General features: G+C 38.7%; 1 protein-coding gene across 2 annotated transcripts in view; it reads left to right on the top strand.

The window, feature by feature from the left end:
* Positions 1–10,390: 10,390 nt before the first annotated feature.
* The window catches only part of PIP5K1B (phosphatidylinositol-4-phosphate 5-kinase, type I, beta), an 84,031-nt gene continuing 66,686 nt past the window's right edge, over positions 10,391–27,735 (top strand). For both annotated transcript variants that reach the window (XM_009328076.1, XM_009328077.1), the window contains exons 1-3: positions 10,391–10,470; positions 11,113–11,181; positions 27,462–27,592. In XM_009328076.1, coding sequence (XP_009326351.1) covers positions 11,113–11,181; positions 27,462–27,592 — 200 coding nt within the window. In that variant the 5' untranslated portion in view covers positions 10,391–10,470. The remainder of the gene's footprint in view (positions 10,471–11,112; positions 11,182–27,461; positions 27,593–27,735) is intronic.

Here is a 27,735-nt window from a genome sequence, read left to right as displayed (position 1 = left end):
TTATATCATTTGGCTGTAAATAACTACTTAAAAATGTTTATTTCAAAACGTTTGTATCTCCATTTAAAAATTCTGTGGCTAGGTTTCCATACCTTAAAACAGCTGTACGTATTTCTTCCCAAGATACACCTCATGTTCCTTAATGTCAGTAGGATAGGTATGTATGCTGATGTGGTTTTGTTTCTTAAAGTACACTACAAGTATATTCATAATTTCAGACGAGTGCCAAATTCAGCATACTGTCAGGCTGCTGCCAGGCAAAAAAGTAATCAGTTGCTCATTCTGGTCTGCCCATCGAAGACTGACTTGGAGAACAAAAGTATATGGTTCCTTATAAGGGCAGTAGTAACTTTTACATTTAAGCAGCCACGTGGTCAGAGAATGGAATAACTTTTTAAAAATACTAGCAGGTCTTTTGGTGCGGTTCTACTCTAGTGGCTGTAAAATGGCTGTCTCAGTTTGATGACAACTAGACAGCAGCTATGACAAATAGCAGCTATTTCCTTACATGCTGAGCAGTTCTTTCCTTAACCGTTTTCGGAATTTCATTTTATTGTATTACTCTTGTTTTTTGAACTATTCTTCTCTGATGCAGCTTCTGAGTTTCTTCTTAATCTCAGGGGGGTCCATGTAAAAGCTGCGCTTGCTGTTGGAAGGAGTGCCGTTATGGTTAATATTCTTTGGTAGGTTACTTTTTTGTTAGTTTAATTGTCTAGGTGCGTTCTCCTGAGGCCTGAGGAGCACTGGTGCTGTAACAATGATGCCAGCTAATGCATGCTTGGAAGGCAGGACCATAGCAGCACCGGCTTGGATCAGCTGAAATTGTTGCAGATACACAGCCTGAGTGGTACATGGTGATACTACGGAAACCAGGAAGAATTATGACAGGGTATCCAGACCTTTCCTTTCCTTCAAGACAGTACCAACTACATTTAAAACAGTTGTCTAATCTGTCAAAAAATCTCCGATATTGCCTATCACATCCTCCAAGGTACTCTGTTCTGCTCTTCAACTATCTTCTTGCAGCTCTATGGAAGTGCAGCTTCAAATGGACACAAAAATGGGATTTTAAAGACTTGAATTTCTTAGATAAACCTGGCTGCTTAAAAGCTTAACTTAGCTAGCATTCAGTGAAAGCTGAGCTTGAAGGTCATGATAACCTACTCCAGCATTGAGCTCAGTGTTTCCACAGCATATCCTTCTGTAAACTTTGTTGTGATTGATTACATGCTAATATGCTAATGGGCTGAATAATTTCCAGTGGTGTTTCACTTATAAGTTGCCTGTGGAGAACTGATGAACAAATTATGCCATCTGTTCAAGTGCACGCGAATTATTTTAACCACAGCTTTTGTGTGTTGTCCACTCAACAATATTTTTTGGAATGTTGTTCTAAGCAAGTAATTTCTATTGTCTTTCTTCATTATGTGCTTCTGTTGTAAAATTATGTTTGCATAGCAATTTTGAGTTGGTGAAGAAAAATATAGTATGGCTGAGCTTTTGTTGAGGTGGAAAAAGGTGGATGAGTAGAGAAAAGATAAAGGTCTCAAAGTAGAGCGTTACAACTGTTGTGAAGTTCTTATTGTTTCATACACATTTCTCATCGTAGTAATTTGTTCTGTGCTTTTTTGCTTTTGATCTTGGGTGTTCACTCTATGCTTTTTATACTTAGCTTTATCCATTTGACCTATTTTCCATTTTTTTGTATGATTCTTTCTGGAGTTTCAGGTCACTAAAGTTGTTGGTTTGACCAAATTCCTCTTTTGTATATATTCCCCACCCAGCAAGGTGGGATTGTTTGCACCTCTGTTTGTGTCATTGCTTTAGAAAATAACTAACACTTCCACTGACCTCCTTTACCCCTTGTATGAGTCTTCATTCCCCTTGGATCTTACCTACTGATTATGTGAGTGATGCAGCCTGCCTCGCTTTCCTTCCAAAAATCGTGACCACTGTGTTACATGATCCCTGTCATTCAATTTCGCATGTACTGTCAAAGGCAAATGTAGAACAATTTTCCCTCTGATTGTGCTTTTTGCTCTTAGTCAACCATTTGTCCCAACATGCTGCAGTATTTTGTTGGGCAGCATGCATTATTTGGTGGTGTTATCTCAAGTGCAGTATCTGATGTGTTAGTAACATTAGGACCATTGTCATATGAAAATTGCCAAAGTAAAGGAGCAGAGCTCTGATTCTGGACTCTGCGATGTCTTCTACCTGTGCCCCTACCTGTGGTATACCGTAACTTTTATTTTCTTCTATTGCATACAGTTATATATAGTGTGCAGATGTTTCCTTCTTTCACTTGTTTCAAAGAAAACCCCATCTTGACTGTTTTTATTAATTTCTAACTCCAATTGGCTTTATAGAAAGATTGCTAGTCTTCTAAAAGCTACTGTTGTTGCACATGAAATCTCAATTATGAAAACACAAATAGCAATTGGGAAGTCTTCTTTGGCTATGTACAAATAAGCCTTTCTACTTCGTATGCTTTCAGCCTGTTACAAAATAATGAGAAATTAATGAGGCCATTTCACTTTGTAAAAGGAGGACCTGTTAGCAGTTTCTGCAAAATACACAATGTAACGTCAGTTATGTCAGGGATCAAATGTTTGTTCTTTCTGATTGCTGCTCTGGGATCAGTGATTTGGAAAAGTCGCATAGTTCTTAATACATGAACACCATCTACTACACAGTAGAAAGTTTGCTCTGCTTTTACAGTTGGTGTTTAGAAAGACATGAGAGATCCTTCAGTGCTTCTGGGAAAAGCAGAAGACACAGCAGTTGACAGTAGAGATTAAATAGGCTAGCAGGCAGTAGAGGAGTCAGATAAATTTAAGACTCTCAGAATGAAGCTCTGAATTTGGAAATTCATGGAGGGGAAAAAAACCAACCCACTTCTTCCTGGAGGGCTTCCAAGTTACCTGTGAGATGCAAAACTTAAAAAATACAGAAGTTACAAATGGAAAGGGATGTGTTTTGTTGGAGAACCACAGTATGCTACGTTTTCAAGGACTCCTAAACTTTGATTCCTTTAATAAATTTGCAGTTTTATTTCCATTGTTGTAAGCAAGTTTCCATCTGAAAAATCACAGCAGATTATTTTCAAAACAAAGAATGTGATTTACAGAAAATATAATATGTAGCTATAGCTTGTGCTCTTGTTGTGGCTCTTTCTGTGACTCTGGAATCTGTTTCGCCTCAGAGGACAGGTTAATGCATTGGGTGTACCACTTTAAATGGAAGAGGGCAGGACTCTTTTAAGTTGTCAAATCTCCCAGGTAATCAAACTGTATTCTGAGTATTCGTAAACTTTGGAGGTGGTATTTCCTGAGGGTTCTACCTTTTTATTTGTTTTCCCTTTCTGAAAGCTAAAGGAGGAGGACAGATGATCTGACACTTCTTGCAGTAAATCAAAGTGTTACAATATAAACATATATAGTTTATAATACAAATAACTGATAAATTACTTCTCAAATTCAGCCTGCAAACTAAAAAAAAATTGGTACTCCTATTACCACTTTAAAAAAAAAAATCAAGTATGTGCCATATTCCTGGAAATAGGGGGTCACTGTAGAAATCAAACCGTATCAGAATCTTAGCATTGTACTCGAGTTAGTTACTGAGAGCCTAAAAGATCTGGCAGGACACTGAAACTAATGTGTGTTTTTAAGCTAGGTAAATAAAGGTGGTGTGAACAGCTGAGATGACTTAGACTAGGTGAACAGTCTGAATGGCAGTTTTGTGATGCTTTTTGCTTGCTGCTTTCTCTGTAGCCTTTGTGCTGTCCTGATGTTATGAAGACCATGAGAAGGAGGAGGAGATTTTTTTCCATTTTACTTTAGATGTGAATTTCATCACTTTCCATACTAGTTGTGATCTCCATCTCCCTCTTATTTTTGAGGCAAAATAAAAAACATAATTAGATTTATAGGCTAATCGAGGCTTGAAACTGGAAAATATGAGCAGGGTTGCCTTAGGAATAATTCTTTTTTTTTTTCTGGGCATAACAAGCTATACAATTTCTGATCTGCTTTTTTTAGCTCGGTGCAGCTGTTCACTCTGAAATGGTTCATCCTAGCATTAATCAGCAAGACCAGCCCCTTCCAGTGTTCAGTAATACAATGGCAGTACTATCACAAATTTCACCCAGAAGGTTTGACTTTCAATCACTCTTAAAACCTCCATAATCAAGGGGGGCTGAGGGGAACTTGCCAGGATAACAGACCTAACCGTTCTTTTTTCCTTCACTTTTTTCCTCCTCTCCTTTACAATTCATACAATATATTTTTCTTCTGCCAGATAGGCAGAAAAGATAGATTTTATTTTTTTTTCTTTTTTAGCAGGATAAATCAGTAGTATCTACGATGCAGTAAAAAGTTTGCTCTGCTTTTGTAGTTGGTGTCTGGAAAGGCATAAGAGATCCTTCAGCACTTCTGGCAAGAGCGGAAGTCACACTGGTTGACAGTAGAGGTTAAATAGGCTAATAGGGCATTACAGGAATCAGATAGATTAAAGACTTTCAGACTGAGGTTCTGAATATGAAAACTCACAGAGGAAAAAAGAGTTTTTCAGATTTGAAGCTTTTTCAAAATTTCTAATGATTGTCCAGTGCATTGCAAAATGTAAATGTTGGCTTCATTTTCAGGATGTATTGGTTTAAAAATATATACTAGCTTTTACTCCTTGGATGTTTCAGGTATGGGGACATAAAGGTATGTTTGATCTTAGATGGCCACCTGAATTCTGCTATAAAGAAGTGAATCCATTCCACAGACTAGTGTCTGGGATGTTATTAAAAAAAAAAAAAGAAAAAAAGAAAAAGAGGAGAAAAAAAGAAAAATAAATAGCTGAACTGTATATGTATTTTCTTAAAACTGAGTGACCACATACATTACTTCAGTTTTTACTTGAGGGCTATATAACTGTCCAGACACTCATGTACAAAGAGTGTTCACTGACATTAAAAGACATAAGGTTTTTGGAAAGGGGGTTAACTTGTGATGACTGTTGCGAACGTTCTAGGATGTTGCCTCTTTTCTTACTCTGTGCACTACACCAAATTATGCTTCCTTTCACTTGTTTACATCTGCTTATTGGCACACTGCCTAGCAATGCTTGCAGGTTCTTAAATACCACTCTGCATTGTCTGGTCACGTCAGAATGAAGGCAAATAATGAAAATTATACTCAGCATTGTTTTAAAGTGTAAAGAAAAGCTCTGTAAAAAAGCTAAAATGTAATAAAAACAATTTAGGTCACACTTTTCGTTAACAATTCAGCTGCCTCCTGAGTGTTCTGAAAATAGTGCAATGCATAAAACCTCTGAGGTCCCTTGTTCAGTTCCTGTTCCCAGGGACACCCAGAAGCATGCTGATATTTTTAACTTGATTTCCTATGGAAACAAGATATACGTATGCAATTTGTATGTGTATCAGAGGATGTTTTGTATGTCCCGAGCCCCTTCCTTTGCAAATAATCTTATAAATAATCCTACTGTTCAAATTCTACTACTGAAGAGGGAGGGGGAAAGCTATTGTCAGTTTTGGTTGACCTAAATTTGTTGACTAAATTTGACAGTGGTCCAGAGTACCAGCAAGTTTCATGGAAAAATAGACAAGACGAGATGATATCTAACTGGGAAAACAGGTGCTGATGTACGTATCATATTAGGTGGCAGAGAATCCAGATGGGAGGGAGACTTTATAAATGTATCATCTGTGAGAGAAGTCTGTTCAGTGCCGCAGAAGGTGTGAGCTCCAGTCTTGATTGTGGCAAGGAAGTCGGGGAGTTAGCTTTATTAGTGCCTTTTGATCTTGGAGCTACTCTTCCATAGCTCCAAGAATACTGTGAATGGTTTTGGGGCACTCGGGGCGGGCGGGGATCACAAGAGGACAAGTACTTAGAGAGTAGTTTTTCATTAATGAATATGTGTTGATGGATTTCTTCTGCTGTGGAGCATTTTTGGTTTAGAAGTGTTTCGCCTTCCCGCATCACTGTGTAATGAAGATTTGCAGTTTCACACTGGAGCTGAAATCTGGCAGTGTATGACTCTGTCCCCCAAGTGGTTTGGTGGAAACATGTTGCCATATAGATCTGCAAGTCCTTTTAGTGAATTGAGGAACTGACTTGTCAAGCTACTTTCACAACTACCCCAAGGAAAAGTATAATCGGTCAAATCTTATCAGTAAAAGTGAGTTTTGCAGTAAACGAAATGGCTGTGATTTTCATAGTTGTACTAAAAGATGCTGCTTTAAAGTTGTAACAGAGGAGTGACAAGGGCCACCAAGGAATTTAACTTGATGACTCTTTTTAATGGAATACACTATAAATACTGTTTATAGAATTAGAAATGCCTGGCAACATCTTCACATGTTGTGCTGACAAACTGCCATCATCAAGAATGCAGTCTTGTGTTGAAAACTTCCAGTTACTTAGGACAGATAAAATGATCATTCTGATCATCTCCATTTTTTGTCTGTTGCTGACTTAATATCCTTGATAACTTAATTATCCTTAATAATGAATTTAATATGAGATTCTGTGTGATTTTTCTGAGGAGTCAGCTGCCCCATTCTGGGGGGTTTGTGTCTTCCTGGAGGAAGAGAACTGTTTAAGGATTAGAAAGTGGCTATCTCTAATAAACAGGTTATCTGAAATGCATGGAAGTATGAGAACCAAATTTCTGGATTAATTAAAAAATTGTGTATTCCATCCCAATGCATTCACTTACAAAAAAAAAAAAAAAAAGTGTTTCCTGAAAATCCAGTTGTGTGTTTCAGACTCTTAAAGATGAAAAATGTGCACCAAAGAGTCTATTTTATTTGTATATTATTGGTCTTAAACAGGCATAATTACTTCTTGTATTCTTCTAGTATTTTCCCTGTGCCCACTGGAAAATTTTAAGTGTCATTTTGGTTTGCTTTTTGTTTGTTTTTTATTCCTCATATTTAAAATGGTAGATTATGCCAGGTGAAAAGATAGCAATACATTTTCTTTCAAATAAGGTTTCTCTTCCTGAATGTACTAGCCATTGTAGAAGCCTGCCAGTAGTACACCTGGGGAGATATCTCTCACAAAAGCTAGGGGGGGGGGGGAGAAGGTAAATTTTAACTATCAGACAGGACAAGGTGGCAGTTGTAGTGAGAAGCTACATGGCTTGTATTTGTAATGTGATTCCTAAATAGCATGTTTTATCAGTGCTTTTAAAAAATGATTTAAGAAAATGATCTAAAGATGCCAAGAAATGCATTCTTCAAACAAATACTGTTTTCTTGATAATGGAAAGAAGGCAGAACTAATCTTTGGTTGGATGAATTAATGCATGAGGTCTGTAGGAACCTAATGACAGCGTTTGTCATGGATGATGGCTTTCATTGAAGTTGGTGGTAATTCTCAAGTTCACTTGAAATTGAGCTGAAAGGCCATTCAAATGTTAGTACCAGTAGCTGTTCCTGTGAGCTGGGCTGAAGCAATTAAGGTTGTGTAAAAACAGATAGTTACTTATAATCTGGCAAAATGAATGCCTTTTGCTGTCAGTAAAAGGTGAATTTCTGCTATATAAGGAAAATGCAATTAAAAATTCAAGAACAAAAAAGAGAAGCTGGGTAGGAAGCTTGCATTTGCTGTCTGTCACCTCGGTTCTCAAAACTCTGGCTGCATGGTGGGCAGGGTGGTGCTGATATAGAGGGCTTCTGGCTAGGCAGAAAATTTAAAAAGGCACCACTGTAGTTTTAGAGGAAAATGAATATGGCACTTTTTTCCCAGAACCACGGAAACTGCAGTTTGTGTTAGTGAAGAAGCATACGATTCAACAATTCCAGTGTGAGAAACTAAACTGTAAAACATAGATTTTTTCGATTAAAGGTTGAAGCATATATTGAGTAGGTGTGATTCTTTTAAGTCTGCATTTAGGACAAGGAGATGTTCTGAGCAGAAAGTTGGAGTTGAAGGCTGTAGACTTGTGTCTCAGGAACTGAACAGGTCACACTAGTTTTTGCTGCGAATAAGGCTCATGACCAAAACATTGACTCTTCAAGAGCATTTGGGAAAAATACTCTTTAAATTTCTACCGGACTTTAATGTTTCTCTTTTTTGTCATTAGATGGGATATGTGGCATCTAAGCTAAACAGGAGATCTTTTATAGCCCAGTCTTTCACTGAATACCTACAGTATTTTTGAGACTAAATATTTTCCTCCTCTACCTCACCCTCCCACGCCACCCACCCCCACCCCCCGAGTCTTACTTTATTGTGAGCCTGCCCTTTGTCAGATACATGCAGAGATCCAATGCTTTAGTTATGGTAGTTTCCTGCTATTGTAATAAATAAATAAGTAGTTGTAGCTTATCCTGGAAGTAGGTCCAAGACTGTATGTAAGTTTTGACCTGTCTTTGTACTGTTAAACCTCAGCAAACTGAGACAGTAGCTCTTGCTATGCACAATATAAAGCACGTGAGAAGGCACCCTGTACCATTCCAGTAGCTGCAGAGCAGGGAGAAAATACACGAAATAATACTTGCTTTGCAAAAAATTATTAGCATGGATTAGGAGACGGTTGTCACAGTGAAGATCATGTAAGATGTTTAACACAACCCGTTAAGTTAGAGCTGTGTGCTCTGTTTCTCAAAAGATTAGTAACTGAAATAATTCTATTCTAGATGCATCTAGGAATGAAACAAACTGCCATAGATAGGAAAAAATTACCTTCTTCATGGTGTATGAGTTTTTGTACTTGGTAATTACTGAATTTGGGACCTCATTGTCTGTTTTCCTATCCTTGGCAATATTACAGGGGTGTATTTTCACATGAATAAAGTGTTCTTGAATAATTTGTCTGACTATGCTAGGAACAAACAGTCTTTGCTTCCATGTCTGGCATGGAAGCATTCTTCCGCTAACTTCTTACTGAAAGGGAGTTCTCATGTTGCATTCATATTTGGCTTTTGCTGAGTATGTATGATCATATTTTAGGAAGTCTTGGGAGTAGTAGAACGTCTTATTGTATTGATAGTCTTGGGGATGTGTGGAGAACACCAGTTTGGAGGTTTTTGGTGGTTTTACCCATGAATCAGTTGACTAAACAGTCTTCCTCCTACTAGTGATTAAAATGACATTTCTTTTCCTACAAAAGCTGTTTTAACAGAAGTTCTTGATGTCTGTGTTTGTGTACTGATAGAGTTACAAGCATGGATCAGTATTAATTAATATTAAATGTGTGAGTATAGGTAAGTATAGCTAGATGAACTACACTCAGTTTTAAAAGCTATCAAAACTGCCTTTAAGTAGGAGTTTCATGTGTAGGATGATGCTAATGCACATCCAAGTAAAGTAATTATTGATTAAGATACACTAATTGCATGAAGGCTACAATGAAGAATGCAGCTAGCTGCAGTAGGAAAATACTGGTTTGTAATGTTAGAAGAGTTTTTTTCTAAGGAGGCATTGTTTTGTCCTCAGAAAATCCAGGTTTCTATTTGTTGTCCTTTTTTTTGTCTCAGGTGCAATTCATAGTCTGCCTCTCTGAAGAGGAGGAAAATACTGTTTTGAAGCCTTTTATGAAAAGGTTTCTTACTGGTGTTATGTGTACTTTTCAGATTACTGGATAATTAAATTCAGTGAATGAAGCCTGGGAATACTTTTTTTTTTAAATCAATTTTTAGTTATGCACAAGATGCTATTTGTACTGATTAAAGACAAAATAGATTTTTTTTTCTTCTGGTGTGGTTGAGAAATTAAATTGAAGAATAGCTTTACTGATGTGGCTTCAAACAGATGTGGAGGATGGGAGGGAGAGCTGACTCCAAAGAAGTATCAAATAATATTTGATTATGGAATATTTTCTCATATGTTTAGTCAAACCATTTTAACTATGAAATAGCTCACCTCAGCAAGACTACTCGCAGAAATTATGCTGATAGTAACTACCATTATGGAAAACTTCCAAAGTGAGTTTGTTATCTACGACTATTCAGTGTGCAGTCCTCCAAACTGTCACTCCTATTGCTTATCTTTTTGGCTTTGGTGGAAATAAATATGGCCTATCCCAAGTGAGTGGAGATTATAAGGTTTAGTATAAAGCCCTCATGGAAGAGAGCATGTAATTACACAACACTCCAGAGCATGTATGTCTACTGTTCCACATAAACGTTTTATTGTAGGATTGCTTGTGCCACAGTAGTGAAATGTCTAGGGCAAAGGGAAATTAGACTGCACTGATTCTATCCTGTGTAGTATTGCTAGTTTCTAAGTACATTAAATGACCCATTAGTAACCAAGTTATTTGAAATGATTCTTGCTTGGGCTGAAGAGTAGTAGAAAAAGGAAATCTAAAGCTATACTGAGAGATGTAAATTTGTGATGGCATAGTGATAACAGATTTTTCTTTTAATAGGTTCTAGAAAACATTAACAATACCAATGGCTTGATCTTCTCTCTCAGCTCCAGATGACTCGTCCTGTTGTTCATAAGGGTATGTATACTTCCATTGTGAAAGTGTTGGCAAAATGTAGAAGGATTTTAAAACATGTCCTTGTAGCTTTTTTTTTATTCACTTTGGCAGCCACGCTTAGAGTGTCTGACCTAAGGGGTCTCTAACTTAGTGGTTTATTCTTGATCTAGCATTGCTTTACAGTTGTGTTAAGATGCAATGTCAAGTATCTCCTTGCTCCTTTGAGAAAATACAGTGTGTCAATGCAGCCAAAGGCCTTGGACCTCTGAGACATCTCACTGAATATCTGGCTTCTCACAAAACTATGAGCTTCATAGTTTTGCTCATTATTGTACCTTTCAAGATCATCTCATGCAGTCTGCTGAGGAGCAAGATTTCACTGCAATGTCTTCCTGTGGACCTGCATACTGGTGTGGGGAAAAAGAAGTAGAGGGTCATGTAGAATCAGTCATACGCTGGACATATGCCTGGGGCAGTGCTGTCTTTTTAGTCTGCTCGGAAAATCCTTCTAGGAATATCCTAGATATGTCACTGATCTTGGTGACTTGCTGTCCTCTAAAAAGTTTAAATTTAGCAAAAAATGGATAACATTATATGATGTTTTCTGAACACTTACTTTTCTAAAGCAACTACTTTGTTTATAACTTAAGCTTCTGTTGTTAGATGTCGTCTGTTACTGAAAATGGAGATGTTACTGCTGGAAAGTCAAGTGAAGAGAAAACATATAAGAAGGTAAATAAGACTTACAACCTTTTCATTACATGTTTTTCCCTTCGTATTGGTAATTAAAACCTGCTGTAAGTGAAATATATTTCAGAACTGACTAAATAGGAGAACAAACAAAACACGTTCCATGGATTTTTTGAAAGTACTTTATTCCTTCTGTGAAATCATAAGACATTTCTACCCACTGCAGAGCTGACTATTTGAAAGCCTGTTCAGTACAGCTTTAAAGTATACAGTCTTGCTGGATTGATGGAAATTCTTTGCTCTTAGCAACAGATACACCTCTGGGCATAAACACCATTGTCAGAAATTTAGTACAGTAAGTTCCCAAATGCTTTGAATGTTTATACGATATGTCTGGACTACAAACCAACCCTACCACCTCCTCAGTGCTTTGCCAAACAGTACACTTTCTGTTTGCTTTGTTTTTTAAAAAAGAAAACTTGTTTAAGAGAGGACATATTTAATGTAAGAGCATGCATCAACGGTAGCAGCATAGGCCTATTTAGATGTTGTAACAGTAGCTGATTCTGGTTTTGTTTTTGTTTTTCTGTTGCTGATTGTCTGGGACCAGCATTATTTAGGTCCACCTAGCACTGTTGATAACTAAGGGGAGCTAAAAATGCACATTTTTCTATACATATTTACACAACCAAATTGTTAGCTGCTGGATTTGATAATTTTCTTGACGGATCACCTCAAAGAATTGGTGATTTTTTTTCTTAATTTTTGTTATCTAGCACAGAGATCCACATGCCCCTACAGTATATATTATGAGTTAGGTTTTTTTATTTTTGAGTGTTGCCTACAGCACTGCTGGTGAAATCAAGGAGAATAATAAGCTACTATTTCTTTTCCCACCCCTTTTGTTGGCAGCTACGTTTTCAGTATCTGGGTGGCCTTAACATTCCAGATAATTTTCTTAGAAATGAAAGGACATAATGTTTGAGAAAATGCCTTTTTTTTTTTAATATAGATATAGGGGTTTTTGATATAGGTTATCTTCAGTCTTTGAGCTTATGACTTTAAAATATTGAAGTCTAAATTGTTCTTGACATTTAGTACGAGAAAGGAAGAAAAGTTCAGTGCCTGAGGTAGACACTTCTGCAGTTTTATATTGCTAGACTAGACAAGACAAATCATGGTAGTCCCACCACAGGTGAGTTTCCATTCCCCCCAGTCATCCTACATGCTCTTCTCTGTTCCTGTTCAACTCTAAATTCACAGTATTCCAGAGGAAGCCTTGTAAAGACTTCTCACCATGGCACAAATTGTTCTGTGTATTTACTGGAAATACATCTCTGACAAAACTTAGAATTCACGACCACATCGCATTGGGAGATCACAGTGACTATCATCTCCAAATTCTGCCCTTTCCCCTGAACCACCTGTACTTGTATCTGCCGCCAGTTTAATTCCTTTTCTTATACTTATACCCTCAGTTGTTCTGTGTTCAAGATCCTGTGTTGCATATGCCCCATAGTTTAGTGTTATCACCAAATATTATCATTATACTCCTGCTTTTTGTGATAAAGTTAATGAAAAAAATTAATAAATTCTGACCCCAAAATTTATCCATTCAGGGCTTACTGGTAGCATGTCTTTGCCTGATGGTTTCACTTTTAACAATATATCTTTCGTCTTAAGCCAAATTCCTTACAAACCTTGCACTTTCTGTTAATTCTCACCTTCCCCAGATATTCCATGTAACATTGTTTCATATTTTTTTACAGAAGTCCAGAGGAATCAACTGCATATGTGTAGAAAGTTGATTACAGGGTGAGCCTGGCACGACCTGTGTTTGACAGAGGCATTTCATGCCATTTCCCATTTAATTCCATATTTTTAGGTAACTTTCACAAGGAGGACTTGCTCTGTTGAAATCTTGTTTACAGTTAAGACCCGCCTTTTATTGCCCACGTCACTTTTATTCGCTCTTTTATACAGGTATTGCATTTACAGTTCTCCAGTCATGCGTTGTTGCACTTGGTTTGTTTGGCTGGAAAATACTTGCAGTTCTGACCTGTGACTTTCTGTGTCACTTTCTCCAGAAATCTGGGCTGGGGAAGAACTTGTTTCCTCAGCTGGTGCTTTTTCAGCTACTTGGGCAGTTTCTGTTCCCATCTACCACTGCCCTTGATTGCAGTGGAAGCACTTCGGTGAGATACTCATGCAGTTCTGAGGTCAGACCGTGCTTGCTAACCCATTCTCATTGCTCAGAGGCTTCATTTCCACTTTAAAAAAAAAAAAAAAAAACCCCAAACAAACCATAATAAAGGTGAAGAAGCTTGTGCTGTTCAGTTTAGAAAAGCAGGACAGTACCTTGAATTGAATTGTGGCAGTTCTGGTTTTTACTCTGCTCTGGTTTGACGTCTAATGTAGGGCAGCCCTATAACTGTTGTTAAAGATGGGACTGCGTAAATTTATGAAGGACTCTGTGGCATGGGACCTGTGGTACTGGTGTGTATCTTTGACCTGGAATATTCTTACCAGTGATATGCTCCCCTGAAAAGGTCTGGTAGCCAAAGAAGTTGTGTCATGAGGTGTGGGCATGCAGGGTTTCAATGGAGCAACAGTATAGCTGGAAGCAGAATGAGTAACTAGCACATAGTTCAGAAACACAGACATTAGAAAAGTTTTGTAATGTCAAGTTTTATGTGGGTAATTCAAGGGATTTCTAGTGATAATTCTGGGAGATAATCATCCTGAAATGTGATGACAGTTGCAGTCTCAACTCCACCCCAGGTAAAAGGTCACCCTTGCAAAGCAGAGAGATTAGTGAAGGCAGAGTTAATGTCATCCTGCCATTGTCTCCTCTTGTGGGACCCACTGGTTCCACATGACGACTTGGTAACAGTAACTCTGTCATGAGCTGTGTGGTTTGGTCTTAAGTTTAAAATATTCCTTGGGCTCTTTATCTTCTCACAGAGCAAAATGCCAGTGTGCCTGTTTTTCCTCTCCCAGCAATTGCAAAGGGGCTTGCTGCTTCAGTCTCTGCAGTCACTTTGTGGCAAAACATACATGATACTCAAATGTATGCTGGAATGTTCATAATGCCCAAAATAAAATTAAATCTCTGGGGATAAGGGATGCACTAATACTGCCCTGCTGAAAGGTTACGTTTTCCTTGCATGGGGTGGGGGGTGAGGGGGAGCAATCCTCAATCTGATCTAAAAAGCAAAATAGCTTTTTGCTTTAAACAATTTTTCATTTTGCCTAATTGTACCTTCTGTCCATTCATCTTCCATAATAGCATGCAAAAATTATGTCTGTGGAGCTTTAGTCACATATATAAATAAAAATTACATACAAGCAGGAAAAGCGATGCATGGAAAACGTCTGCTTTGTGATGTAAAATCCAGTGACCTGTAAGAGAAAATTAAATAAATCTCTTGGCTTCAGAGGCATTTTCCTTGTGCTAGATCCAATGAGAAATAAGCCCAACTAATCAATATATATTAAGCACTGTTTTAGTTGCTTGATCTGGAAATGTAAATATACCTTATTAAGTCTTGTGAATTGTTTCGTAAGAGAAACCTGGGGGAAAATTAGAAAAAATAATTGCAAATACTTGAACATTTTTTTTAATCAATCTGTTTTATGCAAGTGTAAAAAATCAGTATTTTTGTCTTGGAGATAAAGGTTTTTTTAATCTAGTGTAAATGAAACTGCTTACCTTAGCCAATACAACCTGTCCCATTGATATAGAGATGAGTGATGGCTTACTAAACCCCATTTCCATCAGAAAACAATTTACTTCTAATGGCTGTTTGAAGAAAAACAATCTTCTGCTGGGGCATGTGGAAAACCTTCACATTGTTTTCCTTGTGGTTCACGCCCCCTTACTTCTGAAGACTCTGGAGCAGATGATGTAGATACTGCTTTGAGTAGCAGCTGGACTGGATGGGACTGACTAATGTGGAAAGGACATACAGCTGCAGTTGCAGCTAGTGACGTGGGACTCAGTTGCAGATGCAGAATGAGTGGGAACGAAAGACTCCTTAATCCACTCCCTCTTCTGTTCCATCGTTGTTCTGTAATTCTGCCTTTTGCACGCTGTTCATACTGTCAGGGTGTGCACTGCTGAAGGTGATGTTCTCATCTAGCGTACCTCATCTCTGAGGACTAGTTAGCTGTGATAAATTAGTTTGTAGCTCTGTGTTAAGAAGAAGTATCTGAACCATTCACTGGTGAAAATGGGCAGTCCTCAAAATGTGCTTGTCCTTCCTCTGTGTGTATGCATCAGTGTATTTTGGCCTGCTGTAACTCTTTAGCATAGTTTGGCCTTGGAGAGTTCCCAAAGGGATTACTTGCCTGTTCATCCTGGGGGAAAAAGGAATCTTGTTTATAATGGAAAAGTTTATTTCTGACTCCTGATATCTTTGCTGTGCAGTAGCAGTATGTTCCAAAGGTGTCTGAATCTATGTAGATTAGTTATAAGAGCTATCCATATATAACAAACATCTGTAGTACTGACTGTTTTTCATTGTTTTTAAGTTCACCTCCATCGGGTAAAAACAAACTTTCTCCAAGAGAGCATCTCTGACTTCATCCAGGATGAAGCTTTCCAGAATAATAAGTAATCTGTAGGCATATCAGTTGCATTTCTGGGACTTTAGATTCTTCCAATATTTTCTTTACAATTTTGTTCAGCTCAGCTAAAATAGAGGTAGGCAACATCTTTATCTGAATTAATTAAATCTGCATTTCTTGAATTTCCTACAGTAGTGAAGTTTTGGCCCACTTCCCTGGCAGAAGAAAATCTGACTTGCCAGCTGCATGAACGTAAACACCTTGGTGCTCCAAGGAAATGTCTTACATTAGTAAAACCTTGTATGAGGCCTTGCACGAGCATTGCTACAACATCCTTTCAGGCTCTGAAATGCGTAACTAGACCAAGACAGTGGCACAGTTTCTATTATGAATCATGCTTCTTCATTCAGGTCTAATTTTTTTTTTTTTAAGCTTTTAGTTTTTCTGCCACTGCAATCTGACATAAATGCTCTTCTGGCTTTTAATTGTCTATAGTCAAAGTCCTTGAGGGGTGATGGAAAACAACTTTCTGGGGTTTTTTTGGTTTTGTTTTCTTCTGAAAACCACAACCTTCCCTTGCATATCCTCTCTTTATGCGATGGTGGTGTTATTTAAGGTGGGTCTATTGGGCTGTTCAGTTGCAGTCATTTGCTACAAGCGTTATAATCTCTGAAACTCCTCCTGGGTTTTCTCTTTATCTGTAAATTTCAAGGAGTTGCTAAGTTTACAGTGTGAATATCCTTAAAAAATTTCAATCACTCTAATCAAAGAACTTAGTTAATGGAAGAGAAACTTCACAGATATATGTTGAATGCAGCTTTTAGGGCAGAGGATTCAAATAACTTTGAGATCAAAGAAATCTTAAATTATGCAAACTGTGGCCAGCTCTTTGAGGGTGGGGTTTTTTTGGTTGGTTGGTTTGGTTTTGAGTTGGTTTGGTTTGGGGTTTTTTTTTGTTTGTTTTTTTTCAGAAAGAAAGAAACATGGCGGGGGCAGGTGGGGTGGAGAGAAGCTGTGGTTATTTGCTCATTTCATGAGTGAAGATGCTAAGCAAAGTAGCAAGGGAACCTGGCAACAAAATGCAGTTACCAGACTGTAGCTTCTCTTGGATATCCATCACAGTCTTGTCACTGAAATCTGGAGTATGCAATAGCCACTGTTTTTCATTTCCTCCTGATATTTTCCAGACTTTGTTGTGAGAAGCTGCTGACACACATGCAGCTTTTGCATTGCGATGTCATCAATCACACAGTAGTCCCTAAATCTGCTTCCTGAGAAAACAGATTTCAGTAGCATCCTGATGCTTGATACTAGGATGATGGCAAGAACAGGGCACAGACAGGTCTGTCAAAGCACATTAAGCATGTAGAAGAAAATCACACCAGAAAACAAAGCAGAGATAGCAAAATATATATATATATATATATAGTGTACTTGTGGAAACCTGCTATTAGATTACCAAAATCTCTACTTGTAATCTAAAGGCTGCCACACACATATACAATTAGACTTTGTTTCTTGTTATTACATATCTTGTGGCTCTTCCGCTTAGTGTATTACAAGCACTTTATGTAACCTGTTCAAAACTGCCTATCATAAGTGTGAGTCACTTTGCCCAGGAGCAAAGGGAATTTGCCTGAATAAAGGAAACCATCTACCTATTAGAGCTTGCAAACATGTACAAGCAGCATTGCTGCATCACTTTTGGCATTGGCTTATACCCTGTGTCTAATGTCTGCACGTAGGGTACTTACTCTCGCAGACATTGAAAGTTCGCTACTGGAGTTCTTGCTGCACTGGGCCCTATGCTTTCAATGGCAGACTTTTGAGCACTTCGTACATCTGCAAAGATACTCAAATGACTATCTTTAGTGGCTTTGCCTGGAGTAATGGCTGCTACCAAACTTACAGGTCTCAAATTCTTTTCTCAGAGAGACAGAAGAACCAAAGCACTTGGATTCATGGCTACTCCTGAAACTTCAGCATAAATGTTTTCAAATGGAGGAAAAATGAATTGAAAGCCATGGAGTCACCTGAATCCAGTTTTGGAAAATTAGGGGAGATCACATTCAGCTTGGGTCAGAAAATCATTCTGTTAGCAGTTGAGCTGGAAGAATCTAATGTGCGGATGTCTTAACTGTTTCCTGGGAGAGCATCCCGAGAAAGTTGTTAAAATTATTCAAAGGACTACAAGAAAACTACTTTCACCAACTTTAAACAGTAATTATATAAAGAGGAAAAAAGAAAGATACAGTATTATCAGTTGCACTTGTTTAATGATCTAGCATTTATGCTGGCATTCAGCATAGTACGCCAGAAAAAGATAAGGTCTACTGTTTATATTTTAATAGCACAGCTATTGATATGTATAATTTAGAAAACACAGCCAACACTATATAAAGCAGCACGTGGTGCTGCATTAGTTTGTACTACTGTAGGGTGCAGAGAAAAAGAATGATAAAAGAACATAGCATAGACCAGTATAATTTCAGCTTTCTGAAAGAAGAGATACACCCTGGATATTTCTATTCTTTGCTGCAGACCTTTATTTTTCTAGGTCTGTGGGACCATTTCTAATTACATCTGCATTGTACAAATAAATACCTGTCTGTCTTTCTGGTTGAGTTACAGATTGCGTTACTATAAGAAAAACATCGGGTAGAGTTTTCCTCTCAAGGTCACAGTTGCTTCTTACAAAGCAGACTAGCGGCACTAAGGTAATTTTGTTCTGTAGGAAGAAAGAACAACTTAGTAATAGCCATTCACTGCCCCCCCCTAGACTCCACCCCCCGCAGCAGCAAGGTCCAGAGGTGAGGGTGATGGGCAGAAGTCCAGCTTCATGAAGTGTGACCTGCAGCAGCTGGGCAAACATTTGATAGAGACAAAAACTGTGTGAACTGAAAGAAGAGTGAAGCTGTAAAGCTTCAGCAGAAGCAGCTGCAAGAAGCGTTGTTTCAGTGGGACTGTAAGCAGAGCAGGCACTCAAAGGCGAGAGGGCTCTAGTACAGAAGCAACAGACTAGGCAATTACCACATGTACATCTTGAATCTAATTGCAACTGCCTAATGTTCAAAGAGAGCTCTTTTTAAATGTTCCTTGAAGAAGACATACTGTTTTTCAACAGTCACTCTCTTCAGGTGGTTTGGCTTAAGGGTTTACGCAATTTATGGAGGCTTAGTATCTTTTCAGGAGTCTGGAAAAGATAAACTGTGTTTGCATGGGAGTGATAGTGTGCATGGATTCCTGGTACTTTAACTGAAGAACAAATACTTACTTGTAGTAGAAAATTCACATCTGGCCTAACCCATGTGGCTTGAATCGTTTTGACCAAGTGAGACCCTGTGGATTTCTTTCTTTTTTTTTTTTTTTTTACTTCACTGAGAAAGCTGCCTGAAGGAAGGCAGCTATTCTACACCAGTCCAGTTCATTAAGTCCCACCAAGCAGCAGAGTGGGCTGGTGAGGGAGTTGAGAGCAGGCTTCTCCACAGGCAGTAGTAGAAATTAACTAATGGCAGCTACGTTGTGGGAAGCATGGCTGCAAAGCAGTGTTAATCAGTGGTGGCTTCTGCTCACATGTCTTTTTCTCCCCATTTCTTACACAGAACTGTGAATACTAGGTATCTCTGCCATTTCATTAGGCAGATTTTAAAATCTGTTTGAATGACAGCAGTACAGAAGGTGAAAGAAAGCAAACATCATCTTGCCTTCCAGAGTGATAATGAGGTGGAGTTGCTGAGGCAGAGTTCATTTTTTTTTCATTGCTTTATAGCACCTGCAATAAGGCAGATGTCTGCTGGAAGAATCACCATCTTTTCCCCAGAAAGTTCATAGGCCAAACTTCAGCTGCGATAAAATGAGTTATAAAAAGGGAGAATAGATAAACAAGGACAAAGTTTACATCCACACAGTCCTAAAGGACATCCCTAGGATGTCTACTTTTAAAGAAGGCAAAAATGTTAGTTACATTTTTCATGAGCTGCTTGTGGGGAATGCATAAAGACTTGGTAAAGAACAATTGAGAGTTAAAAGAAGAATGGGAAAATGACTTTGTGAACAAGAGTAGAGGGGAACTTCTATTAAATTAAATGAAGCCTGCGTCCCACTCGGTTCCTCTCTGCTCATGGTTTGCTAAATGATTTGTTTTCTGTCATTAATAGTCCCATACAAATACGGAGAAAATACAAGAAAACTTGTTTAAAAGAATAAACCTATTTACCATATCTGAAGTCTTTGTGCACTGTGTATTCGGAACCAATCCTTTACCGTCACATCAGTGGTTTGTTAGGTTTGCCAGCCATTTACAACCGTCACACTCTAATGGAAATAATTATTGAGCAATGCATAATATACTTTCTGGAATGATAGTACCTATATTTTTGTCATCCCTGGATTTTTTTTTTCTTTTTTTTTAAAGGACAGACTTTTCCAATCCTTTCAGTAGCCTTGTCCCTAACTTGCACAGTTGTTAAATAGCTTCAGTTCAGTTGGGTTTTTGTTATCTGAATGTAAACTGCCTTTACATACATAGTGTGTCTGATCAACACCTTTCTTTTGTGAAAAGAACAAATTTAAATTTTACAGAACTAGCCTGAAAGTTATTATCTGTAGGAAAAGCAATGTTAAAATCCTACCTAGTACATTCGTGGGGTCATGCACAAACTTAATACCCGATTTGAAAGCATTTAAGTTCTCATTTATTTTGCTACTTTGAAAAAGGATTTCAGCTTGGAGTGATACAGAGTGAGTGGAAGACCCATCTGTAGAGAACAGTAATTAATGAGACAGCACATCTAGTGCTAGAATATTTATCGGTGAAGCAGATATTCCATATGCCTTACTGTGTTCTGTATTATATTCTGTTTTCATCCTTTAACCTGTTGTTACGCTTTATGACTCCGCATATAATTTTTTATCTCTACAGGCCTTTAAGCAACACCATATGACAAATATAGAGAAAATATGTAGTTACTTTTGACAAAAAGGGGCAAAGGTATGTTTCATCAGAATGAAGACAATTTAAGCTTTTATATGCAGGGATAAAACTGTGGAGAGGCAGTAGACAGGAGGAAGAATTAAGTTTCATTTTGTATATGGTCATATTTTGGAGAGCAAGGCAGACTGACTAAAATAAAAAATGTGGGAATAGTAAAGGTGGAATTACCTAAGCATTATGAGATACAGTGAGGGAATTTTGTAGTTTGAGGTGAAAATAACAAAGTCATTACAATAAACGCCTCTATTATTTGCCAATCTATTACTTGGATGGAGAGCAATCTAAAGAGGTAGGGTGATCCCATTTGTTGAATGTGGAGCTGGGTCTAGCAGAGTCTGTCTGGAAGGCTTTTTGTCTCAACAGTTTAGAAACTGTGGGACATCTCCTGGAGCACTTTATCCCCAGTACATCTCTTCCTGAAATGCAGCTCTTTTCCCTTTGCTGCTCTGTTCCCATTTAAAAGACAACTGGTTGTAGGTGGAAGAGAAACGTCCCTACCTGCTTTGAAATACTGGCACTCTGGGGCAGTAGTACAGGGAATGGGCAATTTCTCAGTTTGCATGGCTGCAGGAATTGTAATTTACATTATACTTAATTATATAGTTTCACGCTTTCCTTCTCAGTATCTACATAAGGTACAGTTTAACCTGAATTTGTGCGACAGTCTTGCTTTTCTGTCCTGAACTAACTTGTTGAAAACCTAGAGTGGGGAGACACTGTACCTGATTCTGGTTGTGGATTGGAGAGAAATCCAGGGGTCTCACTACCAAGACAAGGGTGTGCTGGCCATATGGCACAAAGCACTGAGCTAGCATAAATTCAGTGTCAGTGTCCATTGATATGTTTTCAGGAGGAGATGACACATTAATTTTGAGGAGGTGGGCTTTTTGCTAGTTCAGACTTCACTTGTCCTGCTGCAGCCACTAGAAAGACAAACATAAGCCCTACCCAATTTGTTTTATGCTGTGAGGGTGTGATTTTTTTTTAATTCAGCTGAATTCTGTCATTCAGCACAGACTGACATTAGTGCTTATGTGAATCTTTTTTTTTGCTGAAGACTTGTAGTTTTATCAGCTCTTTTGTACCTGGTTGGCTGAACACAGGGAAACTGTTGCTGGCACAGTGGGAACGAGTACCAGTGCATTGGTTTTGGGGGCTGGAGAGGAAAGAGCAGGTCTGTCCTTTTCAACAATAACATCAGAAGTGAAGATTAGTCAGTAAGACCTTGGCTGGTCTGAGAGAGATGAAGTTGTGTGCCTACACCCATTCAAGTTTATGCTATTATATGTTACGAAGGAGGACAGATCCTGGCCTGGCACATTAGGATCCACAGTATTGGAGCCAATAAAAAGTAGTTTAGTCTGAAACTGGCAACATTTGTATGGGTTTCTGTCCTCATTGTCAGTACAAAAACCACCAAAGCACCTCTCCAGTAGACAGTAATACCCTAATCAGCAAAAGGAGGATGGTAAAACTTTTGCTTTGTTGTGCCTCTTTAGGTAGCAAAGACAGTTGTCACAGTGTGCACTATTTGCCACAAATCCAATTAGTTTCATAGTCTAAAATTCATCAGCTGAAGTTGTTTATCCTGCTGATTGTTCTCATCCTTTCATTTCTTAGATCTTCAGAAGGTGTTGATAATAGGTTAAATGATCCTAGAGTCACTGTACTCTGTCAGCCATACAGTTACAGCTGATACATGGGCTCAGGGCCACTTTCTGAACTTCTGCATGAGGCTAATAGGAAGAAAAATTTATTTCAGTCTCTAAAAGAGAGAACTCGTGGCACAGAAGGTTGTTGAATTTTATTGCTTTCTCTGCAGCAGGAGAGTATTCAAGAAGAATTGAAAGAAATAAGGGGCTTAGGTTTGAAACTAGATTTTGCTGTCTTCATGGGCATTAAAAGAGGTGCCTGAGTAAGGAAAAATGCGTGAGAGAGTTCAATTTTTCCATTTGCATTTGTAGATACCAATAAATAAATTTTTGTAGTAGTAAAATGGATAAATCAAGAACATCTCTCCTAAGGCTTGAGGAGCAGCTTTTTTATCTCTTCCTTGGATTCCATTCTTAATCACAAAATAATAACAATAATAAAGAAGTTAGACCAAGACAAGTGTTTGTATTGAGACAAATTCCAAGGTTGGTTTTGTTTTCATTTTAAGGCTTCTGGAAACAAAAACTTGTCATTTGCTAAGGGGATGTTGGGTGACCAGCCTTTGTTGGGGTTAACTTACAACAGTGGTTCACGAGCAGTTGACTTTGGGCCAGTAATTGCCTTCAGCATGCTGTAACTGCTATCAATTTGTTTTAAAACAGTTGTTAAAGTATCCTGAATGATTTCATAACATTACTTTTCTGTTAAACCCATTGCTGTGATTGCTGCAGAAATGATGGGTGATTACTAATGGCACTCTTGAACAGGAGTGGAAATTAACAAAAAGGTAACCTTGCAGGTAAGGTCTGCACCATACTAGTAGAAGGCCTTACATTCTACCCTCCAGAGACTGTAGGTCTTCTTTTGAATTTACAGAAATCCTACAGAAATTGTTTATGAGCTTGAAAGGTGATCCAGAGTTCTCCTCTTGAAATCACATTGCCAGGTTGCCTGCCTTGGGGTTTTTTGGGTTTGGGATTTTTTTTTTGTTGCTGTTGTTTGTTTTGGAGTGGCTTATCCTCTCTCATTAACAAAATACAGTACTGTGCTATCTGCTGCTTTTTCAGACATAGTCCCTTGCTGTGGCAGTGAACAAAATGGGCATCCAGCTATGAAGCAGAAACTCTATTTGTATGTGTATTGGTTTGATCAAAGTTACACAATTACAGCTTTTGTTCGGCTTTAATCATTCATGAATAGAGGCCTTTCAAGGAAAGAAAAACGTGAATGTTCTTACGACCCAAAGCCAAATCTTTTTAACAGTCGAAGTAGCAGTCTAAGAATGGTGGTGGTGTTTGTTCCCACCAAATTGCCTGTTCTGAACTGTTATGCAAGTGCAAGTTCTGCTTGGTGGTGCAGTCTTAATTATTTAGGAGCTACACATCTCTGTCTTCTCTTTTCTAAAATTAAGTAGTCACTCTAGCATATGCTGTTCCGAGAACTATAACAAGAGTAGTTTTGTGTACTTGAACCCTTTCTTATGTAATTCCCACTGCTGAAATGTTTTTGTTCAAGTACTGAAGTAGTTCTAACCATGAAACTTCTGGTGTTCTTTGCTTCCACTGATACAGTCTCTTGCTTGTTTGGTGGGTGAGAGGTAAAACCTGAAAACAGGCATCAAAATGGTATCTTCAATCTGGTGAAAATACACCATGCCAAGGGAAGATACTCCCTTCCTGATAGCCTTCTTTCCCTTCCCAATGGTTTTCTTTATTCACTCCTTCCATCTTTTCTTAAGAATTCCTTTCTTGACTAATTTTGTACTTTGACTCAGTCCTGCCATTTTTTTTTATCCGCAGGATGGTCTAGTCAGCATGAGAAAGTTTCAGACATGGTCTCAATTTACATATATACAGTATCTATCATAATTGGGCACTGTCCTTTTGAACTCTTCTCTCCCCTGTAAGCCCTGTTCGTTGAATTTAAGTCATTTCACTCTATGAATATATATTTTTACATAGAGATTTTTCTTTCCTCATCACTTTTATTTCTCTCTGAATTCCCCCCCAGTTAATGCACCTCTTGTATTGACTGTTAAGCAGAACTTAATAAATACATTTGTATCCAGAATCTGCATTTAAACTGTTAGCCTGCATTGCGATGCCTTGGCATGCATGTGCAATTGCCTGGAATTTGTGACTTTTTTCCAGAAGATAATGCATGCTGTTTCAAACTCCTGAAGCAGTTTGAATGTCCAGTTAGATTGGAAATGTCTTAAGAGGATTGTGATGGATGGCTGTAGGCTGTTTTGTAAAGACAGGCAGGGAAGAAGAGGAGGAGGAGTCATGTTCTATGTTAAGGAGAACACTGAATGTACAGAAGTCAGCTACAGTGATTGTGGAAGCTCTGTCAAATGCCTCTGGGTCAAGGTCAGAGGGGTCGTCTCCAAGGGGGATCTTATAGTAGGCATCTGCTACTGACCTCCAAACCAAGACGATAAGGCCAACGAAGCAATATTTGGGTCACTTAGGGAAGCTTTGGGTCAACAGAACCGGGTTCATATGGGTGACTTCAACTAACCAGGCATTTGTTGGTGGAACAATACAGCAGCTCACATGTCATCCGCCAAGTTCCTGGAGTGCGTAGAGGACTGCTTCCTCATACAAATGTTAGATGTGCCAACCAGGAATGAGGCACTGCTGGACTTGCTAGTCACAAACCAAAAAAACCTGCTTTGTAGTATCTCAGTTAGTGATAGCTTTGGCTGCAAGCCATCCAGGAGATCTTTGTCAGGCTGCCATATGGTGGTACAGTTTTCCCCTTACATTGGTCCTGAGTGCTGTCTAGGTCATGAGCTGCAGCAGTCTCTTTTACCTTAGACTTTCTGACATGCTTTCTAGAAGCACTGTGCTTCTGCAAAAAGGGAATTTGCGTTTGGATTACACGGCACTCTGAAGACCCATATGGACTCTACAATTTTCCAGTGGTTTATGCTTTCTCAAATCTGAAGAAGCCTTCTGGGTTTACACACAGAAGGAATAGCTAGTAAAAAAAGAAACAGAAATGGGTAAAATAAGAAGTACCTGCTTGCTCATTCATACCTCATTTTATCCACGGCTACGGACCACTCCTTAAACACATGTCAGAATGAACCAGCTGTGTCTAGGATTCGTGAAGATTTTTTAAGCAAATCAGAACATGCCTTTTATTCTAGGAATTTTTTTAAACTTTTCCTTCTGCTCCTGATCTCTTCTCTTTCATCCTCTAGCCTATACCTGTACAAGGAAAAAAGATACGTTGTTTTCTTAGTACTCAAATTGGTGTTTAAAGGCCATTTCTTTTTTAACATCCATACCCATTCATCAAGTGGTCCTGATCCATTTCATGTGTTTTCATCCTAATCCAAACTATCCCACCAGCTAATTTGTTGTTTGATTTTGCTGCTTAGTTACTAATCCCTCTCCAGAGTTGAAAAACTCATTTGTCCCAGGTGATAACCATCTCTTTGTCAAAGGTTTTTCATTAAAACTGACATGGAGCTGTGTCATTTCAAGCAGATACATAAACAGTTCCCAATATAGTTGGAGTTAAAGGCTCCCTTTAAAGAAAAGGAAGAGTCACAGACCGCTGGGTTGTGGCATATTTTCCAATCTCTCTGGATCTGTTTAGACTGAGATTTGTCAGTCATTAAGTTCCACCTGTCTCCACCCATTTTGCAGTTCTGTCCCCACTTCTCGTGCCAGGATTTGCACCCATGAAACCCTCCTCAACCCTCCGGGCTGATTTTATTCACTGTTCCAGTTTGTTTTTATGAACAGGTGTTTTGCAGCATTTGTAAATCAGCTTGTGGAACAAGGCAAGTGCCAGTGAAGCACAGCAAGGAGTAGGTAGGGTGTGGAAGAAGGAAGAGGCAAGAAAGAGCTTAGTGAGTTCAGGCTTCTTGCGTAACTTCAGTCTCTCCAATTATATGCCACTACAGCCTGGATCACAATAAGTCTGGGATCCTTTAACTGTAACGAATATTCCCCAAACTGAGTGGGGAGGTGGACACTTCGGAAGGGAGAGCCACCTTGCAGGAAGACCTAGATAGTCTGGAAGAGCGAGCTAACAAGAACCTTTTGCAGTTCAATGAAGACAAATAGAAGGTCTGGGAAAACCTGGGAAAACGTAATCCAGGAGTGGAGCACAGGCTGGGATCTAGCCCGCTGGGGAGCAGCTCTGTGGAAAGGGACCTGGGGGTCCTGGTGGACAAGCAGCTCAATATGAGTGAACAGCGTGCTGCTGTGGCAAAGAAAGCCAACAGGATGCTGGGCTGCGTCAACAAGGGCATCACCAGCAGAGATAAAGAAGACATTACCCCACTCTACCCAGCGCTTGTCAGGCCACACCTGGAATACTGTGTTTAGTTTTGGTCCCTGCTATACAACAAAGATGTGGGCATACTGGAGGGGGTCCAGAGAAGGACCACAAAGATGTTCAAAGGACTGGGAAGCCTGCCATATGAGGAAAGGCTGAGAGAACTGGGTTTGTTCAGCCTTGAGAAAAGAAGGCTTAGGGGAGACCTTATCACCATGTTCCGGGATTTAAAGGATGGCTACAAAGGAGATGGGAGACTCCCTTTTTAGAAGAAGTCACATGGAAAAGACAAGGGGTAATGGGTACAAGTTACTCCTGGGGAGATTCCGATTGGCCACAAGATGAAAAATTTTCACATGAGAACAGTCAGCCATTGGAATAATGTCCCCAGGGAAGTGGTGGATTCCCCAACATTGGACACTTCTAAGGTTCAGCTGGAGAGGGTGCTGGGCCATCTTGTCTAGACCGTGCTTTTGCCAAGAAAGGTTGGACTGGATGATCCTTGAGGTCCCTTCCAACCTGGTATTCTGTGATTCTATGATAAGTTAGAACCCAATGTCTAAATTATTTGGGCAACTTGAAAAGTCTCAGTCTGTACAACCAGAGAATTTATTTTTGTAGCTTTTGCTACAGCAGTGTTTCTTTTAAATCTTTTAATTGAAAAGCAGTGATCTCTCTGAGGTCTAGGAGGTAAAGGTGACATGGTGTTGTTATTACAAAAATGATTAAGAGTTTTGCATAGAATATTACTGATAAAGAACAGGAATCTATTTTTAGTAAACTCATGCTTGAATTCTTACTTTCTACGCAGACTGCATCCTCAGCTATTAAAGGTACTATTCAGCTGGGAATAGGATACACAGTAGGAAACCTTACATCAAAACCGGACAGAGATGTTCTTATGCAAGACTTCTATGTAGTGGAAAGTGTCTTCCTACCGAGGTAAGGACAAGCCTTTTCAATTTACTTTCAATAGAATTTCGTAATGAAACTCTAAATAGATATTTCAAGCAAGGATTGTTTTCCAGTTCTAATGAAATGGGCTTAGAGTAAGTTTAATGTATAAGCACTTGAAAATTATCCTG

This window comes from Pygoscelis adeliae, unplaced genomic scaffold (assembly GCF_000699105.1).
Source record: "Pygoscelis adeliae isolate BGI_AS28 unplaced genomic scaffold, ASM69910v1 Scaffold45, whole genome shotgun sequence".
Taxonomy (NCBI): domain Eukaryota; kingdom Metazoa; phylum Chordata; class Aves; order Sphenisciformes; family Spheniscidae; genus Pygoscelis; species Pygoscelis adeliae.
The sequence above is the reverse complement of the archived record's forward strand: the minus strand, read 5'-3'. Positions and strand labels throughout refer to the sequence as shown.